At 35.8% G+C, this 21,630-nt stretch overlaps 2 protein-coding genes across 4 annotated transcripts; one reads left to right on the forward strand and one right to left on the reverse strand.

The window, feature by feature from the left end:
* Window positions 1-1,210: 1,210 nt before the first annotated feature.
* Window positions 1,211-5,547, forward strand: LOC103938494 (zinc finger CCCH domain-containing protein 18-like). Of its 3 annotated transcripts, XM_018645268.2 has the most exons (8): window positions 1,211-1,328; window positions 2,338-3,256; window positions 3,352-3,519; window positions 3,626-3,805; window positions 4,145-4,221; window positions 4,434-4,604; window positions 4,729-4,846; window positions 5,014-5,547. In XM_018645268.2, the coding sequence occupies exons 2-8, from the start codon at window positions 2,349-2,351 to the stop codon at window positions 5,054-5,056; spliced, it is 1,665 nt and encodes a 554-aa protein (XP_018500784.2). In that variant the 5' UTR covers window positions 1,211-1,328; window positions 2,338-2,348; the 3' UTR covers window positions 5,057-5,547. The 3 variants fall into 3 exon arrangements, with proteins under 3 accessions (XP_018500784.2, XP_048429311.1, XP_018500785.2); XM_048573354.1 differs by lacking the exon at window positions 1,211-1,328 and having other exon boundaries at window positions 1,347-3,256; window positions 4,753-4,846; XM_018645269.2 differs by lacking the exon at window positions 1,211-1,328 and having other exon boundaries at window positions 1,349-3,256.
* A 5,316-nt stretch (window positions 5,548-10,863) lies between these two features.
* On the reverse strand, window positions 10,864-14,519 carry LOC103938495 (transcription termination factor MTERF9, chloroplastic). The gene is made up of 5 exons (XM_009348496.3): window positions 13,974-14,519; window positions 13,276-13,467; window positions 12,475-13,167; window positions 11,510-12,208; window positions 10,864-11,243 (listed from the first exon to the last, which is right to left on the reverse strand). The coding sequence occupies exons 1-4, from the start codon at window positions 14,226-14,228 to the stop codon at window positions 11,879-11,881; spliced, it is 1,470 nt and encodes a 489-aa protein (XP_009346771.2). The 5' UTR covers window positions 14,229-14,519; the 3' UTR covers window positions 10,864-11,243; window positions 11,510-11,878.
* Between the last annotated feature and the right edge of the window lie 7,111 nt (window positions 14,520-21,630).

Raw genomic sequence — 21,630 nt, forward strand, 5'->3', positions numbered from 1 at the left:
ATATAACAAACATTCAAGATCTAGATAATCTTTCTTATTAGATTTTGTACTACTTAGAGATTAAGTTATTACCTCCCTACTATAATTGTGATTAGAGACATTAGACATAAGGAGTATCATACACAAAAAATTCCTCAAACTTTTCTCTCATTCCATGCCGCACCTCCCTTCTTCTTTCTAAATTTTAGTCTACAAAAAGAGTTTTACTTTTTATTTTATTTTTAACACTTAGGTTAAATAATTCAAACGAAAATCTAAGTGACAGTCATAATTAAATTACGTGGTCATAATTAAATTACGTGAAGATTTGTGTGCACCGAAAATCTAAGTGAAACTGCTGTGCTGCATGCTCTCAGGACCTAAGGTATAAACTTCCCACGTGGAGCCACACCCTTGAAATCTTGTCATGCTGATCTCAAGATTCAACGGACCATACTCTATTAGCAAAGCACGAAACACATAACTTGCAACTCAGTTTTAAAGAGTTGCGGTTTGCGCACATGTCTAGTTTGGAACTTTAGCACATTTGTTTTCGAATAACGAATAATACTTTTTTAATTATTCATTTTTCAATGCATTTTATGTTTATGATTTTTTTAATAACAACAGCGTAGATAAAATTATTAAAATAAAGAAAGAGAGGATTAGAAAAGTTAACCACTCGTTTGCATTGTTTTTAAAATGACTTAAAATGTTTTTATAGAAAATTTTTGTGATTATAAAAAACACTTGAAGCACTTTTCATTTTTAAATATAAATAATGAGAGGTACTTCAAGTGTATTTTAAACATTTATTTATATTTTATTACGAAATGTATTTTGCAGATTTTTTTTTATCAAAAAAAAATTTCAATTATTTTAAAAATACATTTAAATTAACCTGATATGAGAATGCATGGCCGAATCATTGCTTATATTTATGGGGTTTGGAATAGTTTCAAACTTTGAAAACAGTTATGAACAGATTCGAAAATCGTGGAAAATTTGTTGCCTATTTTTTTGTGATTATAGAATATCCACCTGTGAGCTTTTTAAAATCTATTCACAAAAAGTGTAAACAATCTAGTGTGCACAATCTCTAGATTATGATAAATATTAATTTTAATTAAAGTTATCCTTTTTTATTTGAACTCTCAAAATGTGCGCTTTAAAGCATCATTTTTGTCAGTACATATATGATTTTGAAATGAGACATTATTTATATTTTTGGATAAGTTCAGTGACAAAATAGGTATACGAGAAAGTAGTACTAAATATAGACTCGTTTGATTTTTGTGCTCCTTCTGAGCCTCTGACTAGTTTTTGCTGCAGTTGGACTGAATGAATTGGTGAGTATTTTTGCATCCACGTTATTTATTCACTCTGTTGATTCCGTTCTTGCAGAAAAAAAATATTCTAAGCTTTGAATTTTTAGGGTTTTCACAATGATTTTATAGTACAAATAATGTTTTTGTTGTTTTGATAAAGACAAATATGTGTTTTGCTTATCGGTTTATCAAATAAATCAACTCTTTTTTTTTTTAAATCCCCTCTTAATTATCATGATAACTTCTAGTTTTGTTTTCGATTATTTTTAACTGGGTTTTTGAGTTGGAAAAGAATTCAACTTCTGAGACTTTTTATGTTTAAAAGTTGCACCATGTCATTTTACTGTCAAGAATATTGTTGGTTGGCGTAATGTAATTTTTTCCAAAAAAGGGAAACGATTTTTGGTTCCAATAGTTTCTGTGCTTGAAGACACATTATATATGCTGTGCAAGTGCAATCTTTTCTGCAAGGTAAGTTGAATATTTCCAAATATTCTCTTTGTTTATGGTTTTGGTTGTTCCCTGGGAGTAAATATGGAAATTACAATAATTAAGCATGTTATTTTTATTTAAATCATATTTATGCAGATTTGGAGAAATGTCCATTTCTGGCTCTGCTCTGTTCTCATAATCTTTACAGCTTTTCTATTGTTGTATTGGAAATTATTTTATTTTAATTTATTATATTTTCCTTTTATGGATGCAAAGAAAAAGGAGGAAAAATCGACAGAAAAGAAAGAAACCTCAAAATCTTTGGTTCACTGAATCTTTGACCTAGTGCTGTTAGATTTTTAGTATTTCTTCACAAATACTAGGGTTTAGGTTCTGTATTTTAGTCATATTTCTGTCCGTACATCACTGGTATATTGAGAGCATTGATTTTCTTTTATTAGCCCCATTGAAGGGTAATGTTCTATATATCACATGTTTTCTCTTGGTTTATGCTTTTGTTTTCTTGGTTATGAATTTCCGGTGTTTTTGGGCATTTTTTCTGAGAGTTGAACTTTGCAATATGTATATTCTTTGGCAGTGAATAGATTTATGATGGATTTTTCTGTGTCCACAACCGCTGTTTACAATAGAATCCAGAAACTAGAACCCGAAAATGCTACGAAGATTATTGGCTTTCTTCTTTTACAAGACGATGGCGAGCAGGACATGGCTCGGTTGGCTATGGCTCCGGAACACTTGATTCACCAAGTGATACTGACAGCCAAGGCTGAACTTCAGCAGTTGGCTACCAAATCAGTGTCATCCCCACTTTCACCTTCCTTGAACCGGACAACAGGTGCTTTCACACCATATTCACCTATTTCGTCTAGGCATTTCTCATCTCCGGCAGCTTTTCAAGTCCCAACTTCATTTTGGGATCGGCAACTAATTGATAGGCACAGCCCGGATTTTATGCCATTGGGTTGCCCTGACTCTATTGCTGTGCTGCAAAACCAGGCTCAGTTTTTGAGTTTGGAGGATCAAATGGAATCAGTTAATTCTGGGATTTTAGGATTCTCTAACGATTGCTTTTACAGGGATGCTGAAATGTGCAGCTTAAGTGCTAGAAATGGTAGAAGGATTTCAAGCCTCGGTGATTTTCCAGTTAAGATATGTCACTATTTCAATAAGGGCTTTTGTAAGCATGGAAGTAGCTGTAGGTATTACCATGGACAAGTGAATTCTGATAGCTTCTATGGAAATGATGGCCTTAATGATGATCATGTTTTGTCACCGGGGTCTCTTGAGAAGTTGGAGTGGGAAATCACCGAGCTTCTTCGATTAAGAAGAGGGATTCCTATTTCAATTGCTTCTCTGCCAATGATGTATTATGAGAGATATGGAAAATCTCTTCAGGCAGAAGGCTACCTAACTGAAAGCCAGAGACATGGCAAGGCTGGTTACAGTTTGACAAGGCTTCTCGCTCGACTTGGAAACAGTATTCGGCTGATTGACAGGTGCAAAATTTGGCCCCTTTTCAGTGTTTTGTGATTGATTGACTGATAGTCTTTCAGATATTGGTACATAACCAGTGCCTTTGTGTTACTTACAGGCCTCATGGGCAGCATGCTGTAATTTTGTCGGAAGACTCTGCAAAATACATGGAAAATCAGAATGAGAAAGGTGGTCCTGGTCCTATTGTTAGCGGTTCGCGACAAATTTATCTAACGTTTCCATCCGAGAGCACTTTCAGTGAAGATGAAGTCTCAAACTACTTCAAGTTAGTCTAATTTTTGGATTTCTCTTTGAAACAAGGATTTCAGGCTTCTTTAGGTATATATTTTCAGGGTTCAAAAGTTTTCTCATTTTGCTGGTTTTCTTTGCAGCACTTTTGGTCCTGTTGAAGATGTAAGAATTCCATGCCAACAGAAAAGGATGTTCGGGTTTGTAACCTTTGTCCATGCCGACACTGTGAAAACAATTTTGGCAAAGGGAAATCCGCATTATGTTTGTGGGGCTCGTGTTCTCGTGAAGCCTTATAGGGAAAAATCAAAGCTTGTTGATAGGTAAATTTTCCTATTGTTATGTTTAGATTTGTACATCCTAAGTCAAACTTCTCAAAGTAATCAGTGGAAACTGTAATATGAAAACCTCCATGAGATTTTGTATAACCAAAATTGTGATAAGATTTTTCACTCCATATATATCCAACAGTTCGTAGAATTCTTCAATACAGTTGGTAAAGCTGTCTTTAATTCTCTACTTGTGAAATAGCCTGCATTAGTGCAAATACTTTTCTTGCCTCTAAGATCTTAGCTTCAGTTAAAATGATGCTGGAAGGCCTTTTTTCCTCTTCCGTGTTAATGACCCTCTTTTTCAATTTCACATGTCTTTGCTTTGTGCAGAAAGTACCAAGAGAGAATGGAACCTACAGCATATTATTCTCCACACTATACGGACATGGAATCCGAGTTCTATTCGAGTGAGTAGCACCTGAACTTTCTCAAATCGTTAAAACAATATAGGTTTATGTTTATACCGACCTTAGATATGGTGACAATAAATTCTTTTAGATTTTTTTGCGATATTTGGTTGTTTGCTTTTATTTTATTTTATTCTTTTATCAAATTAATTGCGTATTTTGTTCAATTGGTGACGGAGTACTTATTTTTGCTAATGCACAAATTGTTTTAGTGTCAAGAAGCAGTGATAACTCTAGATTGTTAAGGAAGAAGCTTTTGGAGGAACAAGAATATGCACTTGAAATTGAGAGGAGGAGGCTGACAGAGCTGCGTTTTGTGCAAAAGCCTGTGGCCAGTCAGCCGCAATCTAGTTACTTCATGGATGGGCTAAAAGTATCAGAAGGTTTGTAATTCATTTCAAGTCTTTAAGTTGTCTGCAAGCCATTTTTCTTCTTTTACCATTTTAATTTAGTACTCCATCTTTTTCTTTCTTCTTGGTATATTTCTTATTGTTGTAGTGCATGCAGATAATTTCAACTTCCCGTCTGCAGAATGTTTCAATAATCTGTTGTATGCTCTAAACAGTGGGTCTACAAGTGATGATAAACCCAAGCATACAGATACCAATTACACTGACCATGATAGGTATATCATGTTTGATGAGTTAATTTTCTTCTTCCGATGGAAGGTTTTAAATAGGTTTTAAATCTTCGCATTGTTCTATCTATCATCTGTCAATGATTGTTCGTGTTTGTATTGGTTTTCTGACAAGGGGGTGTTGTTGCTTCATTTTCCCTTCATTTTTGTGGCAGTCAAGGGCTTAATCTCCCGGATAGCCCGTTTGCAACCCGATAGCTAGTGGCATTTGAACACTCATATAGTTTCAGCAACGCGAAGATTATAGAGTTAGGTAACGGTTCAAATGTGACATATTTTGTTTGACAACATAACCTTCTTTCGTTTTCTTTGGCTTCATCAACTTTTTGGCAAAGTGTCCTGCAAGTGCATGCTGCCTACAGAAGAAACATTAGATGACATTCCTCCCTATCACACACGGGTTGACGGACATAGTAAAGAAGAATTCCTCGATACGTAGAAGTATATGCAAGAAAGATTTACAGTTTCTTAGTGTCAAGTCACAGAAATAAGGCTTGAAACTGATATTTGTAAGTGTCTGATGTAATATTTTAGTCTTTTAGTTGAACAAAGGATCTTAGAATATTTCACCGTTTCAGAAGGTTTTAAATTTGTTAAAATCTGTGTCACATTGAGCAAAAATGAAATTACCTTGAACCATATGTCAGCTAGAAAATATACCAACTGTATAATTTCAATCGAAGTGGGTAGTTATATTTATTAATTAATCATTTTATTGCTGCTGAAATGTTTTATTTTTATTATTTTTTATGCTCTCGTTGAACTTGAAGCTCCTCATTTATAATTGCTGCATAGAACAAAACAAAGAGTGGAAGTGTGCTTTTAATTTCAATTAATTTCCATGAATTCAAGGTTTGCATATATTTTTCATTTTTCTGTATTTTAGGCGAAGATTGCGTTGTCCTTTAACAAATTGTACTTTTATTTGAATGTGTTAATTGGGAAGATGAAACTGCAGTATCTTACCACATGACATTGCTTGGTTTGGAGAGAGCGCGGTCTTTGAGACTTCCACACCTTGGGATCATCAACACTTTTTTTCAAGATAAATGTTCTTCTAATGTCGAAAAACATGGTGTATTCGTTTATGTATTTTTGTCTAATTAGAGTTTTATCTCAAAATTCAAAAGTAATAATTCTTTTAATATATATGTGATCATAATTTTCTTTTTATTTGTGATTACTGTGCGTTTTATAATACATGATAAAAAAAAAATCTCTGTTGATGTGTTTTATGGTTTCAACAGAGTTACACAGCCAATGGAATGATCAAATCATAGGCCTCTTCGGGGAAAATGTTAGAGAGATTAATTATTTAAACTGAATTTTATAAATTGTATAAGTGAGGTTGTGGATTATTATTTAAGTATTGATTAGTGTACTTATTTTTCATTAGTGATATATCACATGGTTTACAAATTTGGTTTAAAAAATTGATCTACTTAACATTCCTCCTTTGCAAAATGAATATAAATTTTTAAACCAAATGATATGTCATCAATAAAAAATATGCACATTAATTGACATTTAATTAATAATCCAATCATCAACAATCAAGTCATTTGATTTCCACAATTTGGTTCAAAAGTTTGGTCTCCTTAACATTACCCACGCAAAATTATACGTCAAAATCATTCGAATCTAATTAAACTTATTTCTTAAACTCATATATTTGAGTGGGAGTTGTTTATAGCTAGGGTGGTGATTTTTCTGTTTTTGGTGGTTTTTGTCCACTGGTCAAGGAAATATAAGGAGGAAATGTTAAATGTAACTTATAGTAGTGCTTTATTGTCAATGCCTGCAAGATCATCAATGGGTTGTGTGATGTTTTCCTCTTGGTGCTTTTCTGTTAGATTTACAATTAACTTTCAAAGTTAAGTTCTTGTGAATGTTATTTTTTCAGTCATTTGAATGTGGCTAATCCATATCCTCTGGCTTACATTTAACATGTGTACATCGTGCACGTTATTGATTGTTCTTAAGAAAAGTTTCATTTGATTTTTCCCAAAGTAATGCCTAGTGGAGTAGAACTCACCTAGACATGGCACAATTTTTCCCTCATCATTGATTTACTTGATCATTTATACACGCGGTGACAAGTAAGAACGTCTTTTTTTCCAAGTTTCACAAAAACCAACATCCACAAATGAATATCGAGCAAGACTACTGCATTCTTAACTGTTTTTTTATTTTTTTTATTTTTTTATTTCTAGTTATTAGATTGAATCTGCATTTCTGTTAACACATCGAGGACAACAAACATCATTAAATAAGAGTGATAACTAAAAAAATTCGTGTATTATTTAAATAAAAATCTCAAAATATCTATAACTAGTAATAAAAATGCTGAAAGCAAAGATATAGAAAGGACAAACCTGCAGTGTCCTTTGTTTCATTCACTGTCTCTTCCTTTCACTGCTAAATTTAGTTTTCCGAAATTGACATTCACAAAATTATATTGAGGGTCTTCTATGATCTGAATAAGCAAACCGACCCTGGAATCGATAACGTGCAAGCTTCTGCCCACAGACTGGATCAAATGCCCGCAAGTTTCGTTAATACAATTACGTTGGAGGACTTCACAACCAAATGCCAATGCAATAAGGTTGTATTATTAAAATCCTTAAATTGTATTCTCGCTTTTGTGATGGCTGGATGTATTTTTTGTGAGTATTGAGTTATGTGTTCTAGTCTTTAAACGATTAATCTCGTTTCTATTGAAAAATAATAATATTTAGGTTCATTTTTATTGTTTGGGATTGGGCATTATCCCATCCAAATTAGGGTTTTTTTTGCTCTCTATAAATATGGCTTGTAGTTTAGTATGAGAACAAGTTAATCGTTTCGGCAATCTTATTTACTTGTTTTCCGTTAATAAAGTAGTCTTCATAGTTACATTTCGTTTGTTTATTTTCAACTGCTCCTTTGCGATGACTTTATGTGGTCTCATTCAATTTGTGTGTCCGTAAAACTTAACTCTAGATCAATTTCCTGGTCACAAGAACAATATGCTCAATTGACATCTCTATATTTGTATGTGTTGACCAATAAAATACTATATCTATTTTTTTTTTTTTGTAAAAAAATTTAAGTAAACGGTTTCAAAAAAGGGTAAATATTATATGGAAGCCAACTGTGAGATCATGAGTTAGAGGTCATATAATTCTAGGGTTACAGCCAACCAAAAGCTTGTGATGTAAGAAAGCAAACTGCTGTATGTTATTCAGTATTTATGTAACATCCCACATCGCCCAGGGGTGAGGATCCTGGAAGCCTTATATATATATTCCCATCTATACCTAGCATGAGGCCTTTTGGGGGCTCACTGGCTTCGGAGTTCATTTGAACTCCAAAGTTAAATGAGTTCGCACAAGAGCAATCCCAGGATGGATGACCCATTGGGAAGTTCTCGTGTGAGTTCCCAGAAACAAAATCGTGAGGGCGTGGTCGGGGCCCAAAGCAGACAATATTGTGCTACAGTGGAGTCAAGCCCAGGATGTGACAAATTGGTATTAGAACCAATCCTTGGCCGGATGTGTGCCGACGAGGACGTCGGGCCCCTAAGGGGGATGGATTGTAACATCCCACATCGCCCAAGGGTGAGGATCCTGGAAGCCTTATATGTATATTCTCATCTCTACCTAGCATGAGGCCTTTTGGGAGCTCATTGGTTTCGGAGTTCATTGGAACTCTGAAGTTAAGCGAGTTCGCGCGAGAGCAATCCCAGAATGGGTGACCCATTGGGAAGTTCTCGTGTGAGTTCCCAAAAACAAAACTGTGAGGGCATGGTCGGGGCCCAAAGCGAACAATATTGTGCTACAGTGGAGTCGAGCCCAGGATGTGACAAATTCGTATTAGAACCAATCCTTGGCCGGATGTGTGCCGACGAGGACGTCGGGCCCCTAAGGGGGGTGGATTGTAACATCCCACATCGCCCAAGGGTGAGGATCCTGGAAGCCTTATATGTATATTCCCATCTCTACCTAGCATGAGGCCTTTTGGGAGCTCATTGGTTTCGGAGTTCATTGGAACTCCGAAGTTAAGCGAGTTCGCGCGAGAGCAATCCTAGGATGGATGACCCATTGGGAAGTTCTCGTGTGAGTTCCCAGAAACAAAACTGTGAGGGCGTGGTTAGGGCCCAAAGCGGACAATATTGTGCTACGATGGAGTCGAGTCCGAAATGTGGTGGGGATTCGGGCTGGGATGTGATAATTTAGGTTCAACAAACCGATGGGACGTCAATTTAGGCTAATCAAACGAGTAGTTAGTAAAAAATCTACTACGGGCTCTTTTGGAAGTGCTATTAGGTTCAACAAATCGATGGGAAGGCAATTTAGGCTAATCAAATGAGTAGTTAGTAAAAAATTTACTACAGGTTTGTTTGGAAGTGCTTTTAAAATAACTAAAAGGGTTGGTAAAAATGTTTTGAAACTTCAATTGGATCTTGACAAAGCACTTTAAGTGATTCTTGCAAGAAGCACATATTCGGTGCTTCTTCTTGGAATCCAAAATTAATTTCACCAAAAACGCTTTCAGTTATTTTCAAAGCACTTACAAACAAACCCTACGTTTATTATAGTTAAGGTGACAACCAAGTTGTGTTCTCGGTTGTATTATTTTATTTTATTTTTTTGAACAAACGATATTATTTATACTAAGGGGAAGGGGTGGGCTTAACCTTACAATGGGCTAGTAATAATGTGGTTCAAATTCGTCTTTGGCGAGAATCGAACCTAAGCCTCTTACTTACAAGTGAAGAGGAATACTATTAGACCGTAGTATTAAGTGGCCAGTTGTATCATTTTTAGATTCGCATAGAATACTATTTAATTATAATTCGATTGCTTAATTAATTAAATTAATAATATAATCACAGACTTGAAGTTGTGAACTCCAATATTGGGAAATCATCCTCCTAATGAGGCTATTATTAATAATACTATATTTCTAAACTTATAGGGCTTGTTTGGTGATTAGAATTGGTTTGATCGAAGTATATTGAAAGTAAATGTGAATGATTTTTTTTATTAGGAATAGATAAGTTTTCTTGATGAGCAATCTATCTTCTACCATTAAGTTAGACAAAATAATTTCATTTATTTTTTCAGTATACCTTGAAATATATATTTGGTGTTTATATATCATAGACACTAAGCAATCCCGTTGTACCATACAAAGATATAAAAAGAAGTAGGGGCCTGCCTGGTTAAGTTTTAGAAAACGATTTTTAAGTTGGAAAGACTTGACAAATAGGAATTTGCATTTTAAAATCTAAGTATGTGGAATGGTAGTTTAATTTGGTAATGGAGTTTTTTTCTATAAAAAAATAATAATAAAATAAGAAAAATATTAAAAACTTGTAAGGTGCCAATGTCTAAAATAGTAAAGGGAAAAAAAAACATAGTAAATTCGGTATTGGTAGTAATGTTTTTGTAATATAAATTTACTGTCACGAAGAAGTACAGGTTGAGTGATATAAACAACTGCCAAAGGCTAGGCCATGGATGAAGGGGCTAGTGAGGTGAGATTTTTCCTAAATAATAAGTATTCAAATGGTAATCCACATGTCATAATACAAGTGAAGAAAATGATATATTTTTTCATATCTCTCCACTTATTTTACGACACATGGAGAATCGACTTGAAGATCGGGCACTTCGAAAAATTCCTCGCCAGAGCACGATGACTACATACGTGGAGAATGGATTGAGCCAAGTAGAATTGGGGTTTAGGGTTTGGGGTTTAAGGTTACGGGCCTTGTGACGAGAATGGCATTGTCGCAACAGTGGTTGGGGGTGGTGACAATGTTAAGGGTGGTATCTGGGCCTTACAAAGGCCCTTTGGACTGAATATCTAAAGCCCAAACAAAGTACATAAGTAATGGGCCTTACAAAGGAGAGAGCACAGATAAACCAACAGTTAGCAGCAAACAATACACTGCCGCTCCAAAGTTACATTTCCTGCAGAAAGGCATTCATACATCTCGGGTTTTTTACATATGAAACTTGGACTGGAAAGGCAGCTTTACATTCTAACTTAAAACACATCAACATTCAACAAATGTTATAGCAGTCAGGTTACAAAACCACATATATACTACCAATATAAATCGAAACTTTGGACGTGCGTATTACAGATAAATAAAAACAAAAAGTTTGGCAGAAGAGAAAGAAAGAAAGGTTTACAAGCTAGCAGTGCTGGTTTCCGGGGTTTCATTGAGGATGAACAAGTAACAAAAAGTCATCCTACCGAAGACGGATGAAGCATAGAGTAGGTACAAAAAGTGCTCATACAAGAATGCGCCCTTGTGTTTTAAATCAATTGCACTTAGTAAAGCTTCTCGTTTGTCCACTTGAGCGTCGAGATGATACAAATACACTATAACCTGTAATGAGTTGGTCAATCATTAGAAACTATAAAATCTATAAAACAATGGAGAAAGGACAGTAAATAGAACAATGTAACAGATGCATCATGTTGTATTAAATCAATTGTTTACTAATGTGAAGGAATACAGTACGGATAATCAAAGATGTTAACATTCAAATGGCAGACCAATTATTCCTCAAACAACTAACGTTTCTTGTTCAATTAGAAATAAATTACCTTAAGTTCCTCAAAGAATAAATAGTATATATAAATATTAATCACCTTAAAAGTATAGAACTCCACGATGAGAGTCTTTGTCTTTTCCGTCCCAAGCAGTTAATACTCATCCAGATGCTTCAACCTGGAGCGTAACCTTGTACACAAAACTGGAGCAGCTCCGGTATAAACAAATAATGGCACTGGAGTGCACAACGACAACCCATATACTCTATACGAGAAACAAACTAGCCACCCAAACCAAAAACTGTCAAAAACCTGGAAACTTTCTTATTCCAGATTCGTGATAAGCTGGGGCTCTCAACTTCATGGAAACTTTGTTAACAATGTCATACCTTGAAATTTACAGGCATATGAAGTTGCTAAGGGAGGATGCTTGGCTCATCAAACACGAGTCAGTAACCCACACATACTTTAATGGAGGATGTTATCCCTTTCTTTCATATTTTTTGCACACTCTTTGAGCAGCAAGCTCTGCCGGAAAGCCAAATATTTATCTAAGCTAGTTCCAGCCCATTGTTGACAGAAGCATTCATCAGTTGGGACCAATGAACTTAGAGGAAATGGCCCCTTAGGAGCTTTCTGCAGAGAAACCAAGAACCTATGTCGAGGGCGAATTCTCTGGTCTAATGACAAGCTTAGGTACATAGGATATTTGGTCAAGGAATGCACTTCGTTATGAAGTTCATTTATCAAGTACTTGTACTTCGGTTTTAAGTTATCCTCCAGTGATAGGGATAGTACCTGCAAGGATATATGTCAGAAATCCACAAGGAACATTGGTAAAGATTCAGAAAATTAACTTGTGAAGTGGGAAGAAGCAAGAAAGCTATTTTTCTTCTTCTTCGGAACTTGACAGGTTATCAGTAAAGGAAGTCAGGAATCATAGTACTCCAAAACACATAAACATGAAAGAAAAACTGTTTCTTGTCACACAAGTATAAATAAATCCCATCCAAATAGAAAGAATGCAACAATAATCTAATGGGCATAAAGGAAAGTAAGCATACCTGTGTTAGACTAGTTAAAACTTTCAAGATGTCAGAATTACACATCCCAATACTCCTAAGGAAATTGATCCTGGGCAATAGCCCATCATCAATGCTATAGTGGAGGAACTGCGGATGTTTTTTAACCATCTTCACTATACTATCTCTGGTTGCTCCTATTTCCTTAGAAAGAAATAGCAGACGAGTATTCCATGATATATCTATCCGCTGAACCAGAATTTGAGGGCTTAACTGCACAACTTTACCCAAATCCTTTTCCTTAATCCCAACCTCTTCAACTAAGTATCTCACAGTTGGTTTCAACGAGTTCTCAACACTATAGGAGAAGAGGGATGGTGTAGCAGCAATAATCTGACCGACCCTGGAACTTGGAATACCCAGACTCATCAGGAAAGCAACATGGGACTTCAAATTGTTCTCAACTGTATATTCGAGGATCTGTGGCTGCCTCAAAATCATTCTTCTCACATCTCTCTGTTTGACACCAACACTCAACAAATATTCCAACCTTTCCTTTGCTGAGCACACATTTATTTGAAGAGAAGGCATATGCCTCTCATACATTTGAATAAAGTGTGATTCCTTAAGTCCAAATGTGCTTAGATAATCAATAAGGGGTAACCACTTCTCATCCAATTGGACTTCTTCTGACAGTCGAGGGAATCTATCCTCCATCGCCTTCCTTGTTGCTAGCTGCAATCAAATAAAACAAACCAGCACTTTCGTATGAAATGGTGTACAAATGTTCTACTATAATTGATCATAGAATTTGAAAGCTCTTCATGTCAATCCACAAGCTACCTTTCCCTTGCGAGGAACATACACGGAAGTGACTTCTCCTTTTTTGCTTGGACTATAATAGTAGTCTTCCTTATTACTCTTCTCTAGAGTGCGCTTGCTGTTTCTGCCATCCAAATGACCATTGGAAAACCCCTTGTGAGATTTGGGCCTCTTTCTACTAACATCAAAATCTGAAATTTCCGAAAAGTCATCCTGGGGAAGCAATCCACACAGAAAATGCAGATGATGTTCAAAAATAAAAAATAAAAAATAAAAAATAAAAAAAGGCTACTCGTGTCATATATACAGTCATACCAAACTAATATTTCATCCAACAGCTTATCACATCACATATAACTATAAACAATTGATCCCAACCCAAGAATCAATTTTCCGAATGTTGGGTGACGAAATGCGAAATACTTTCAAGCTCATCGTCTTTCATTATACATTTAGCTTGTTGCATACATTTTCAAGAACCCAAAAAGCTTGGGAAAAAGAAAAAACCCACAAAACCAGTATCAACATCAGTCCAATAAGCAACCAAATGAAGGGAAAAACCAACAACTCCAAAAGAAAAGAAAAACTTGAAACTACAAATTAACCTATACAAACAAATGGGCAGTACCCAAAAGTCAGCATAACTGCAGCAGCAGCATTCTTATTATGCTTAGAATTAATGAAAAACAAACAAATGGGGTGCTTAATAATTTACTCACATTGAGCAACCAATCGTCGTCGTCTTGGTCGTAGGGGGAGAGAGGCTGGCCATAGCGGGACCGGCGGTTGGACTTGAGAATTTTGGGGTTGGAGTGGGTGGAGAGCACCACGAAGCGGCAGCTGGAATCGGACCTCCTTTTGCGACCAGAGAGATTGGAGAGAGTAGTAATGATGAACTGGGACTGAGAGAAGAGTTTCAGACAAGGAGAGGAGGAGGAGGAATGGGAGGAGGGGCAGAGAGAGAAAGGTACCATTTTACTAGAGAGAGGAAGAGAGACAAAGAATATACCCTAAAACCCTCCACAGAATTATCTATATTATCGTTATCTTCTTCCTCCCTTTTTTTTCATTTTTTTTATTTTTTTATTTATTTTTATTTTTATTTTTTTTAATTTTATTATTATTTTTTTTTTATCTTTATTTTTTTTAAAAAGATAACTGGTGCCACGTCATGATTCTGCACTCTTTTTGGGGCGGAGAGGTTATAAAAATTTCACTCTGTTCGTAACCACAGTTAAGCAGGCTCATCAGCTCAAAGCATCGAATCTAAAACCGCTCACATTTTTTGTTTATCGAGGAAGCGCATACCGTGCCACTTGTTGTGGTTATTATTTTTTTTTTCTTTTTTTTTTTGGTGAATGTGGTTATTGCTTTCTTATGCTGTCAAAAGGATCAGGATCCTCTCATGAGTTAAGGGTGAGAATCCTCCTAAGCAAGCTTATCGGGCCGTTCAAATTTTATTCAACGATTACAATTATTATAACTTTTAGAGTAACTCCCTTTTTGTAACCATTGGATAAAATTTGAATAGCCCGATGAGCTTGCTCAGGAGGATTCTCACCCTTAGCTTAGGAGAGGATCTTGATCCTTGTCAAAATATATCTTTTTTGGGTTCAGAGTCTCACAGACTTCAGAGACAAAAATAAATTTCTTTTTTCTTTTTTTTTTTCCTGATTAGCCCCTAACCAAACTATTTTTCGACTCTTACACATTACTTTTATTTTTGACTATCAAACGGATAACAATTAGTAACACAATTAAACATAGATGTGTAGAAAAATAAAAATAGTGTGTTTATCATATCTATTTTTTTTTTTTAGGTTCAAGTGTTAATTTAGTCTCTGAATTATTACCTCAGTGAAAATTAAGTCCTTAAATTAATTTCGGTAAAATAAGTCCCTAAATTCATTAAAAATTGCTAATTTCATCCCTATTATTATATTCAAAACTATGTTGTCCAATTTTTCTTCAACTTAAGTCACCTGACACACTTTAGAGTGTAATATCGTCATTTTCTTGCCTATAAGCCCTTAAAATTTCATATAGGTTACAAATTTAACGTCTAATTTACCGTCCAAAGTTAACTTCATATACTATTTCTTTATGAAAATTACCAATCTACCCTATAATGTGTATCACATGCAAGTAACATGACCTAAATTGACGGAAAATTGAATATAGTAGCTTTGAATATAATATTAGGAATGTAATTGGTTGATTTTTATAATTCAATAACTGATTTTTCAGAAGAAAAAAAAAATAGTTTAGGGACAATTTTCACTCAGGTAATAATTCATGGACTAAATTAGCAATTCACCTTTTTTTAAAATTTGGTATGACATGCCTCGACCTCGTTACCCTCCAAACACCTAGGATAGGCACGTGCTGGTCGATACCCGAGGATGACGAAACCATTTTAACATGCATGCAAGTTATGAAGAAAGAGCAGACGTAAATCAAATAAGTAAATTTAAATATAATGGAATATGAAATGCATGCAAGCCTAATATCTTTATAAAAACATGCAATTTGAGAAAGGTCCACTCACAGATACTCTATTACCGAAGAGCCGTTCAAGCTAGAGAGAACAAGGTCGCCACTGACAACGCACCTCAGAACGAGACGAACAGATTGGTACCCTTCTTGACGGTTAACTCGCCATGGTTTGGTCGAAAAATGGCCTGGAAGGTTGCAAGTTCGTCGAAAAACTGGGTTTTTCGTCGAATTCATGAGTAAAACTTAGGAGGCCCAACCGAGATCGAAGTTGGTCAGAAAAATGGCTGGAAGGTGGCCAAATGACCACGGATTTGAAAATTTCCAGAGTTGAACAATGACTTCCCTTGTATTTTTTGTGTTCCTACATCACCAAAACCACCCAAAAACTTACTAATCGTGAACCTTGACATGATCTACAACGGTATGGACCAATTTTGAGACTTACCTTCATCAGAAATGGCAAAAATTCGCCAGAGAAAAAGGTTGCACAGTAAAGGTTCTACTGTGCAAAGAAAGGGAAAGGAATTTGTGGTGAACTCGCCATGCTTGGGGGTTCTCGACGTGGTGCCTAGGTGGTGGTGCGCTGCCGTGGACAAAGAGGAGAGGGAGAGTTCTAAGGTGAGACAAGAGAGAGCACGGGAGAAGTGAGAGATGAGAGGGCGGGAAAGTGATGATAAAGAGGAAAAAAGAAGAAAAATAAGAAAATAAAGAGAGGGAAAGAGATCTTGGGACAAGGAAGGAACACCCAAAAAAATAGGGAATCTAACATGTGTCAGCCAAGGGAAGATCCAAAATGGAGAACTATCTTTTAATGTGAATTTACATAAATGCCTTGATGTTCAAAATTTGTAAAAATTTCATTTTAGCTCCAAATTCAAATCCGCTTGCACCTACGCGTTTGTATCGACGAGTGCTATGTGAATAAATTAAAAGAACAATTCCTACATTCATAAAACGAGAGTTAACGCTTTCATTGTTAGGGTATTTTTGCAAATTTAACTAATTAAAACTTAAAATTTAAGACAAGTTATTACAATCTTCCCCCTTAAGAAAATTTTATCTTAGCTACGGTTCTGCGCGATAAACACTTTCTTGGGCAATCATTTTAGGAGGCGTGGTTGGGAAGGAATTCTTCATGGGGATGGAAAGGTATTATCGAAGTGAAAATGTTGTTAGAGCGGGGGTTGAGATGGAGAATGGGGGATGCGATGAGCATCTGGATTTGGGATGATCTGGATACCGAAGCCACCAACATTTATGGTTACTCCAAACCATAGCCTTCAGGCTAAAATGGTGATGAAGCTAATGAACGAAGATAGATCAATGTAGAATAAGGAGTTGCTAGGTGCACATTTCGCATTGGAGGATGTGAACTAGATTTTGGGTATCCCTATTCGTAAACGAGGATGTCATGACTAGATCGTTTGACATTTTACTAAATATGGGGATTATACGGTGAAGTCAGGGTATAAAGTAGTGATCGAGATGATGAAAGCAAGGGAGTTGGGAAGGAAGGCGAAAGGTTCAACGAGTGAGCAAGACAAAAACAACCACACATGGATGAGGTTTCGGCAGTTGAGGATTCCAAATAAAATGAAGATTTTATTGTGGACGTGTTGTAACAATGCTTTGATTGTGCACTGTAACTTACAAATAAGACATATGTGAATGCCTGATGTGTGTGCCATCTGTGCAACTAAGATAAAGACGAAGAATCACTTGTTTTTTTAATGTGAATTTAGTCAGGCTTTTTGTTTGGGATTCTGGTTCAACTAAATTTGCAGGAAGTAACAGGTGTGGATTTCTTGAAAGTTGGAAGAAGATTTGCTTGAAGGTTCAGAATGTTGAGGACAAAGGTGATATTCTGTTGAGGACGAGAGCCTTAACATCGTTAGGCTTGAAACGGATTGAAAAATTATAATTTAAAAGGAAAATCAAAAAGCATGTAATATCCACTCCCCTTTTTACTTCTACACACCGTTCTAATTTTTGGTCGTCCGATCGGATGAATTAAAAGATCAAATGACAAAAATTAATAAGAGGTATGTAAGCAGCGAAAAAGGGTGTGTGGATAGCACACCCCAAAACAAAAAGGAGCCAAATAGCCATTCGTACCTCCTCAAACCCAACTATGAGCCACCCAATCCGTCAGCCACACCAACCTGTCGGCGACTGCTTGTCTTTTCTCCACGGCTTGAAAAAGCTCTATCTTTCTCTCCTTCCCTCATCTGTGATTCTCTCTCTTTTATTTTCTTCATCTTAAAAAACTAAACCCGAACTTACAAAACCAAAGTTCAAATTATAGATCCGTGAGTTCCTTGTCTGCCGTCATCAAAGACTAAAACTCTCATGCGAAACTAAACTCAAAACCCAACAAGCATCGTAACTGTCAGGAACTGCACCACGCCCTCAACTCATCACCACCATTAACCATCACCACATCTTTCTTCCGATCTTTGTCTCGTTCCCACAAAAATCTACCCCTACCAAAACCTATGAAACATTAAGATCTCTATGTCTTATGTTAGATCAAACGCCCCGTCTTCTGAGACCAATCCCTACCTAAGCTCGACCCGAATCTGTGAAGCCGAGAATGGAAAAAGAAGAGAGAAAGAGAATGAGAGAAAAAGAGAAAGGAATATGGCAAGATGAGGGGTAAATTGCTCACAGTTGTTATTTCTGTTTAGTTCTAATTGGAGACTTTTTTTTTAGTACAACAATATATTTTACACTAAGAGGAGGGGGAGTTCGCCTGATTTACATAATGAGCAACCTAATTTAGTATCAAATTTTCTATTTACAAAATCCGAACTTAAGACCTTTCACTTACAAGTAAGGAGAAATACCACCAGACCATAGTACTAAGTGGCGGCAGTTATGATTAAGGAGTTAAAATGGTAATTACATTGTGTTTTGATCGACAATTAGGGTTCTATTAATATGTAGGTTAGATAACACACTAAATACCTAAGTTGTATTCCCACTTTGTATGTAAAATTTCCTAATTGAGTGTTATCCACATTTATTCCCTGATGAGTGGGTATGTGTTGACCAACGTGGCACATTTTGTAACGATGGTGACAATCAACCTATCTCTTCTCTTTATCTCTAATCACTACCAGAGGCTATTGCCAGTGGTATCTTTCCTCATTGTGGCAATGAAAGCCTCAGCTTCTTCCTCCATACTCATGCAAAAACCATGCATTTTCAACAACAATCTATTATTTGAAAGCAACACCATCCCAAGTGTGCAAACTTTACCAAAAAACCATGGAACACAAAAGCTTGAAGGATTGTAGCGATCAACGATGTTTCGGTTGTAGCTGATCCGACCCCTGTCGTCATCACCTGGCAAATTGTTGTCGGAGATATAGGTATACATACATACATACGTACGTACGTACATACATACATACATATATCCCAAGTCCAATAAATACAAATCCAAAAATAAACATTTTAAAACTAATAAGTTTTATGAAAAACCCAAATCCAACAAGTGGAAGAGGAAACCCTCTAGAAAAATCCACTCTAAGAATCCATAACAAAAAGGAAATTGCTACTAGTGTGGCAAATATGGCCATTACGCCAATGATTGCCGTGTTAAGAAAGCAATTAACCTATTGAAGTTCTCTGAGGAAGAGAAACTTCAGTTAATCCAAGTCTTAGATCTTAAAGACATAGACCATAGTCAATCAGAAGATGATTTGGAATTATCCTCTTCTGATAATAGCTCCTCAACCAATATTTCATCCCCCGACATCAAGCTAGGATGTACCGATGCTTACTGTAATAAAATCTCAGTCCTTAATACAAGAAGAACAAGAAGATCTTCTTATTGAACTAATAAGTAAAGTCGATGACCTAGGACTTAAAGCCTTCTATCTTAAGAAACTTAAGAAATTAGTTTCTTCAGATGAATCTGGCACTAGCCAACCTCAACCAACTCCAAAAATCTCTTTAAGCACAACCTTGGAAAGGTTCAATAAGATTAAGAAAGAAATTACAATCAAAGACCTCCAATGTGAAGTTAATAAAATCAAAGACGAAATTAGGTTTCTAAAGTCCTAAACCTAGAAATTCGTACACATCTCAGTAGAGTCCAGACCCAAACACTTGTCAATAACAATGACGAAGAACATGGCAGTTCTTCTTCTGGTCACAATTCAAACTCCTAGTTTGGAGAAAAAAGATTTAATCTTAGGTCTTTTAGACAAGATAAGAATCCAGAAATGGAATTCTAAAATCAAAATAATAATTGATGACTTTCATTTTGAAACTATTGCTTTGATAGATTCGGGCGCAGACTTGGATTGTATTCAAGAAGGGTTAATTCCTACTAAGTACTTTCATAAGTCAAACGAAATACTTAGTGTTGCTAACCAATCACCAATGCAATTAAATTTTGAGATTCCAAAGGCGCGTGTCTGCCAAATAATATTATAATATTTGTTTTAAAACCTCATTTGTTTTAATCAAAAATATTTCTGATCCAATCATTTTAGATCTCCCTTTTATGGCACTCATACATCCTTTTAAGGTTCATCACAATAGGATTACCACCCAAGTCTTAGGATAGAAACTCACATTTGAGTTCTAAAAGGAAACATACCTCAAAAAATTAAAACATCTTCAGAAGGATAGCATATCGCGATCCATCAATTTAATCACTCATAAAACACAACAAATTAATTTCTTGAAGGAAGAAATTAATCACAAAAGAATTGAAGAACAGCTAACAAATAAATCTTTGTTAGAAGCCATTAATAATTTTCAAATGAAACTTGTTAATGACATCTGTTCAGATATTCCTAATGCCTTTTGGCATCGAAAACAGCATATTGTTAAACTTTCTTACTCCAATAAGTACCCAGGTAGACATTATCCCAAGTCTACTCTAGAGAAGGCTTCCAGCCACTCTTCCACCTCCACTACTAGTAAAACAGGAATCTATTCCCGATTCCTTATCGGTCTTAGCCATTACCAATCGTTTCACTCCTCTAGGATCCACTTTAGGAAACATCAAACCAAATTACCAAAAGGCCTTAGCCAATCCATATGATCCATACTCATCAATGCCATCCCCATCAACACCCAGAACACCTAGCTTTGCTAAAACATCCCCTACATCAAGAAAAATCCAATAGAATACCTTTTCAGCATCCCTCACCATATTGATAAAAAAACAACCCCCAGAAAAAATAGCCAAAACACTTTTACCTCCAAATTTCCATCACCTACCAACTGAATCTTTCAAAACCCTCAAATACTACCAAGCCATTCTCAGTGAGACATAAAGCATTGCTATCAAACCCATTTTCAGCAACACCCATGACAACAAAATACTTTACCATTCCCTTCATTTTTCGAACAAGAATGGGGAATCCCCCTCTATCAAACCAAACCACTTCATACCCCCACTACAATTATTTTGATTACATTCAAGCCTCGACCAACATTTTCTTTCATCAAACAATAGACTTTAGTCATTCATGGTTCATAACTTTTGATAAAAGTTTCAGGCTAAATTTTCCAGCATGGTTTCCAAAATGGTGGTCTACTCACGGCCCAACAGCCTGTTTACTGCTAGATATCATGCAAGTTTTATCAAATGATTTCTAGAAAAGATTTGATCGCAGCCGTTTTAGAATTTCACTTCTACCGTTGTTCATGGCAAAATACAAGGTCCTTTGGATCATGAAATGGAATTACGAAATTGAAATAGGTGAAGTCTATCGTTCCAGATGGGTTAAATGGTGGGATAAATTCGACTATAAAAAAATCATCAACTTGGTTTCATCAGAATTTCTCATTGTTCCTGTCCCAATGGTATTTCCACCAACAACAAAGGCATTGCTAGAAATTCTGGAACAAACACAA

Source organism: the organism of the source record quoted next, unplaced genomic scaffold (genome assembly GCF_019419815.1).
Source record: "Pyrus x bretschneideri cultivar Hongxiangsu unplaced genomic scaffold, Pyrus_bretschneideri_v1 Contig66, whole genome shotgun sequence".
Lineage (NCBI taxonomy): Eukaryota > Viridiplantae > Streptophyta > Magnoliopsida > Rosales > Rosaceae > Pyrus > Pyrus x bretschneideri.

What these genes read in the sequence shown, in the direction of transcription:
- LOC103938494 (XM_018645268.2), top strand. Translation starts at nt 2,349, where the DNA reads ATGATGGATTTTTCTGTGTCCACAACCGCTGTTTACAATAGAATCCAG. An exon ending in GGAATCCGAGTTCTATTCGA is followed by an intron (nt 4,222 to 4,433) that starts GTGAGTAGCACC and finishes AAATTGTTTTAG; the next exon opens with TGTCAAGAAGCAGTGATAAC. An exon ending in TGGGCTAAAAGTATCAGAAG is followed by an intron (nt 4,605 to 4,728) that starts GTTTGTAATTCA and finishes TAGTGCATGCAG; the next exon opens with ATAATTTCAACTTCCCGTCT.
- LOC103938495 (XM_009348496.3), bottom strand. Translation starts at nt 14,228, where the DNA reads ATGGTACCTTTCTCTCTCTGCCCCTCCTCCCATTCCTCCTCCTCCTCT. An exon ending in ACGACGATTGGTTGCTCAAT is followed by an intron (nt 13,468 to 13,973) that starts GTGAGTAAATTA and finishes TTGCTTCCCCAG; the next exon opens with GATGACTTTTCGGAAATTTC. An exon ending in TTTTAACTAGTCTAACACAG is followed by an intron (nt 12,209 to 12,474) that starts GTATGCTTACTT and finishes ATATCCTTGCAG; the next exon opens with GTACTATCCCTATCACTGGA.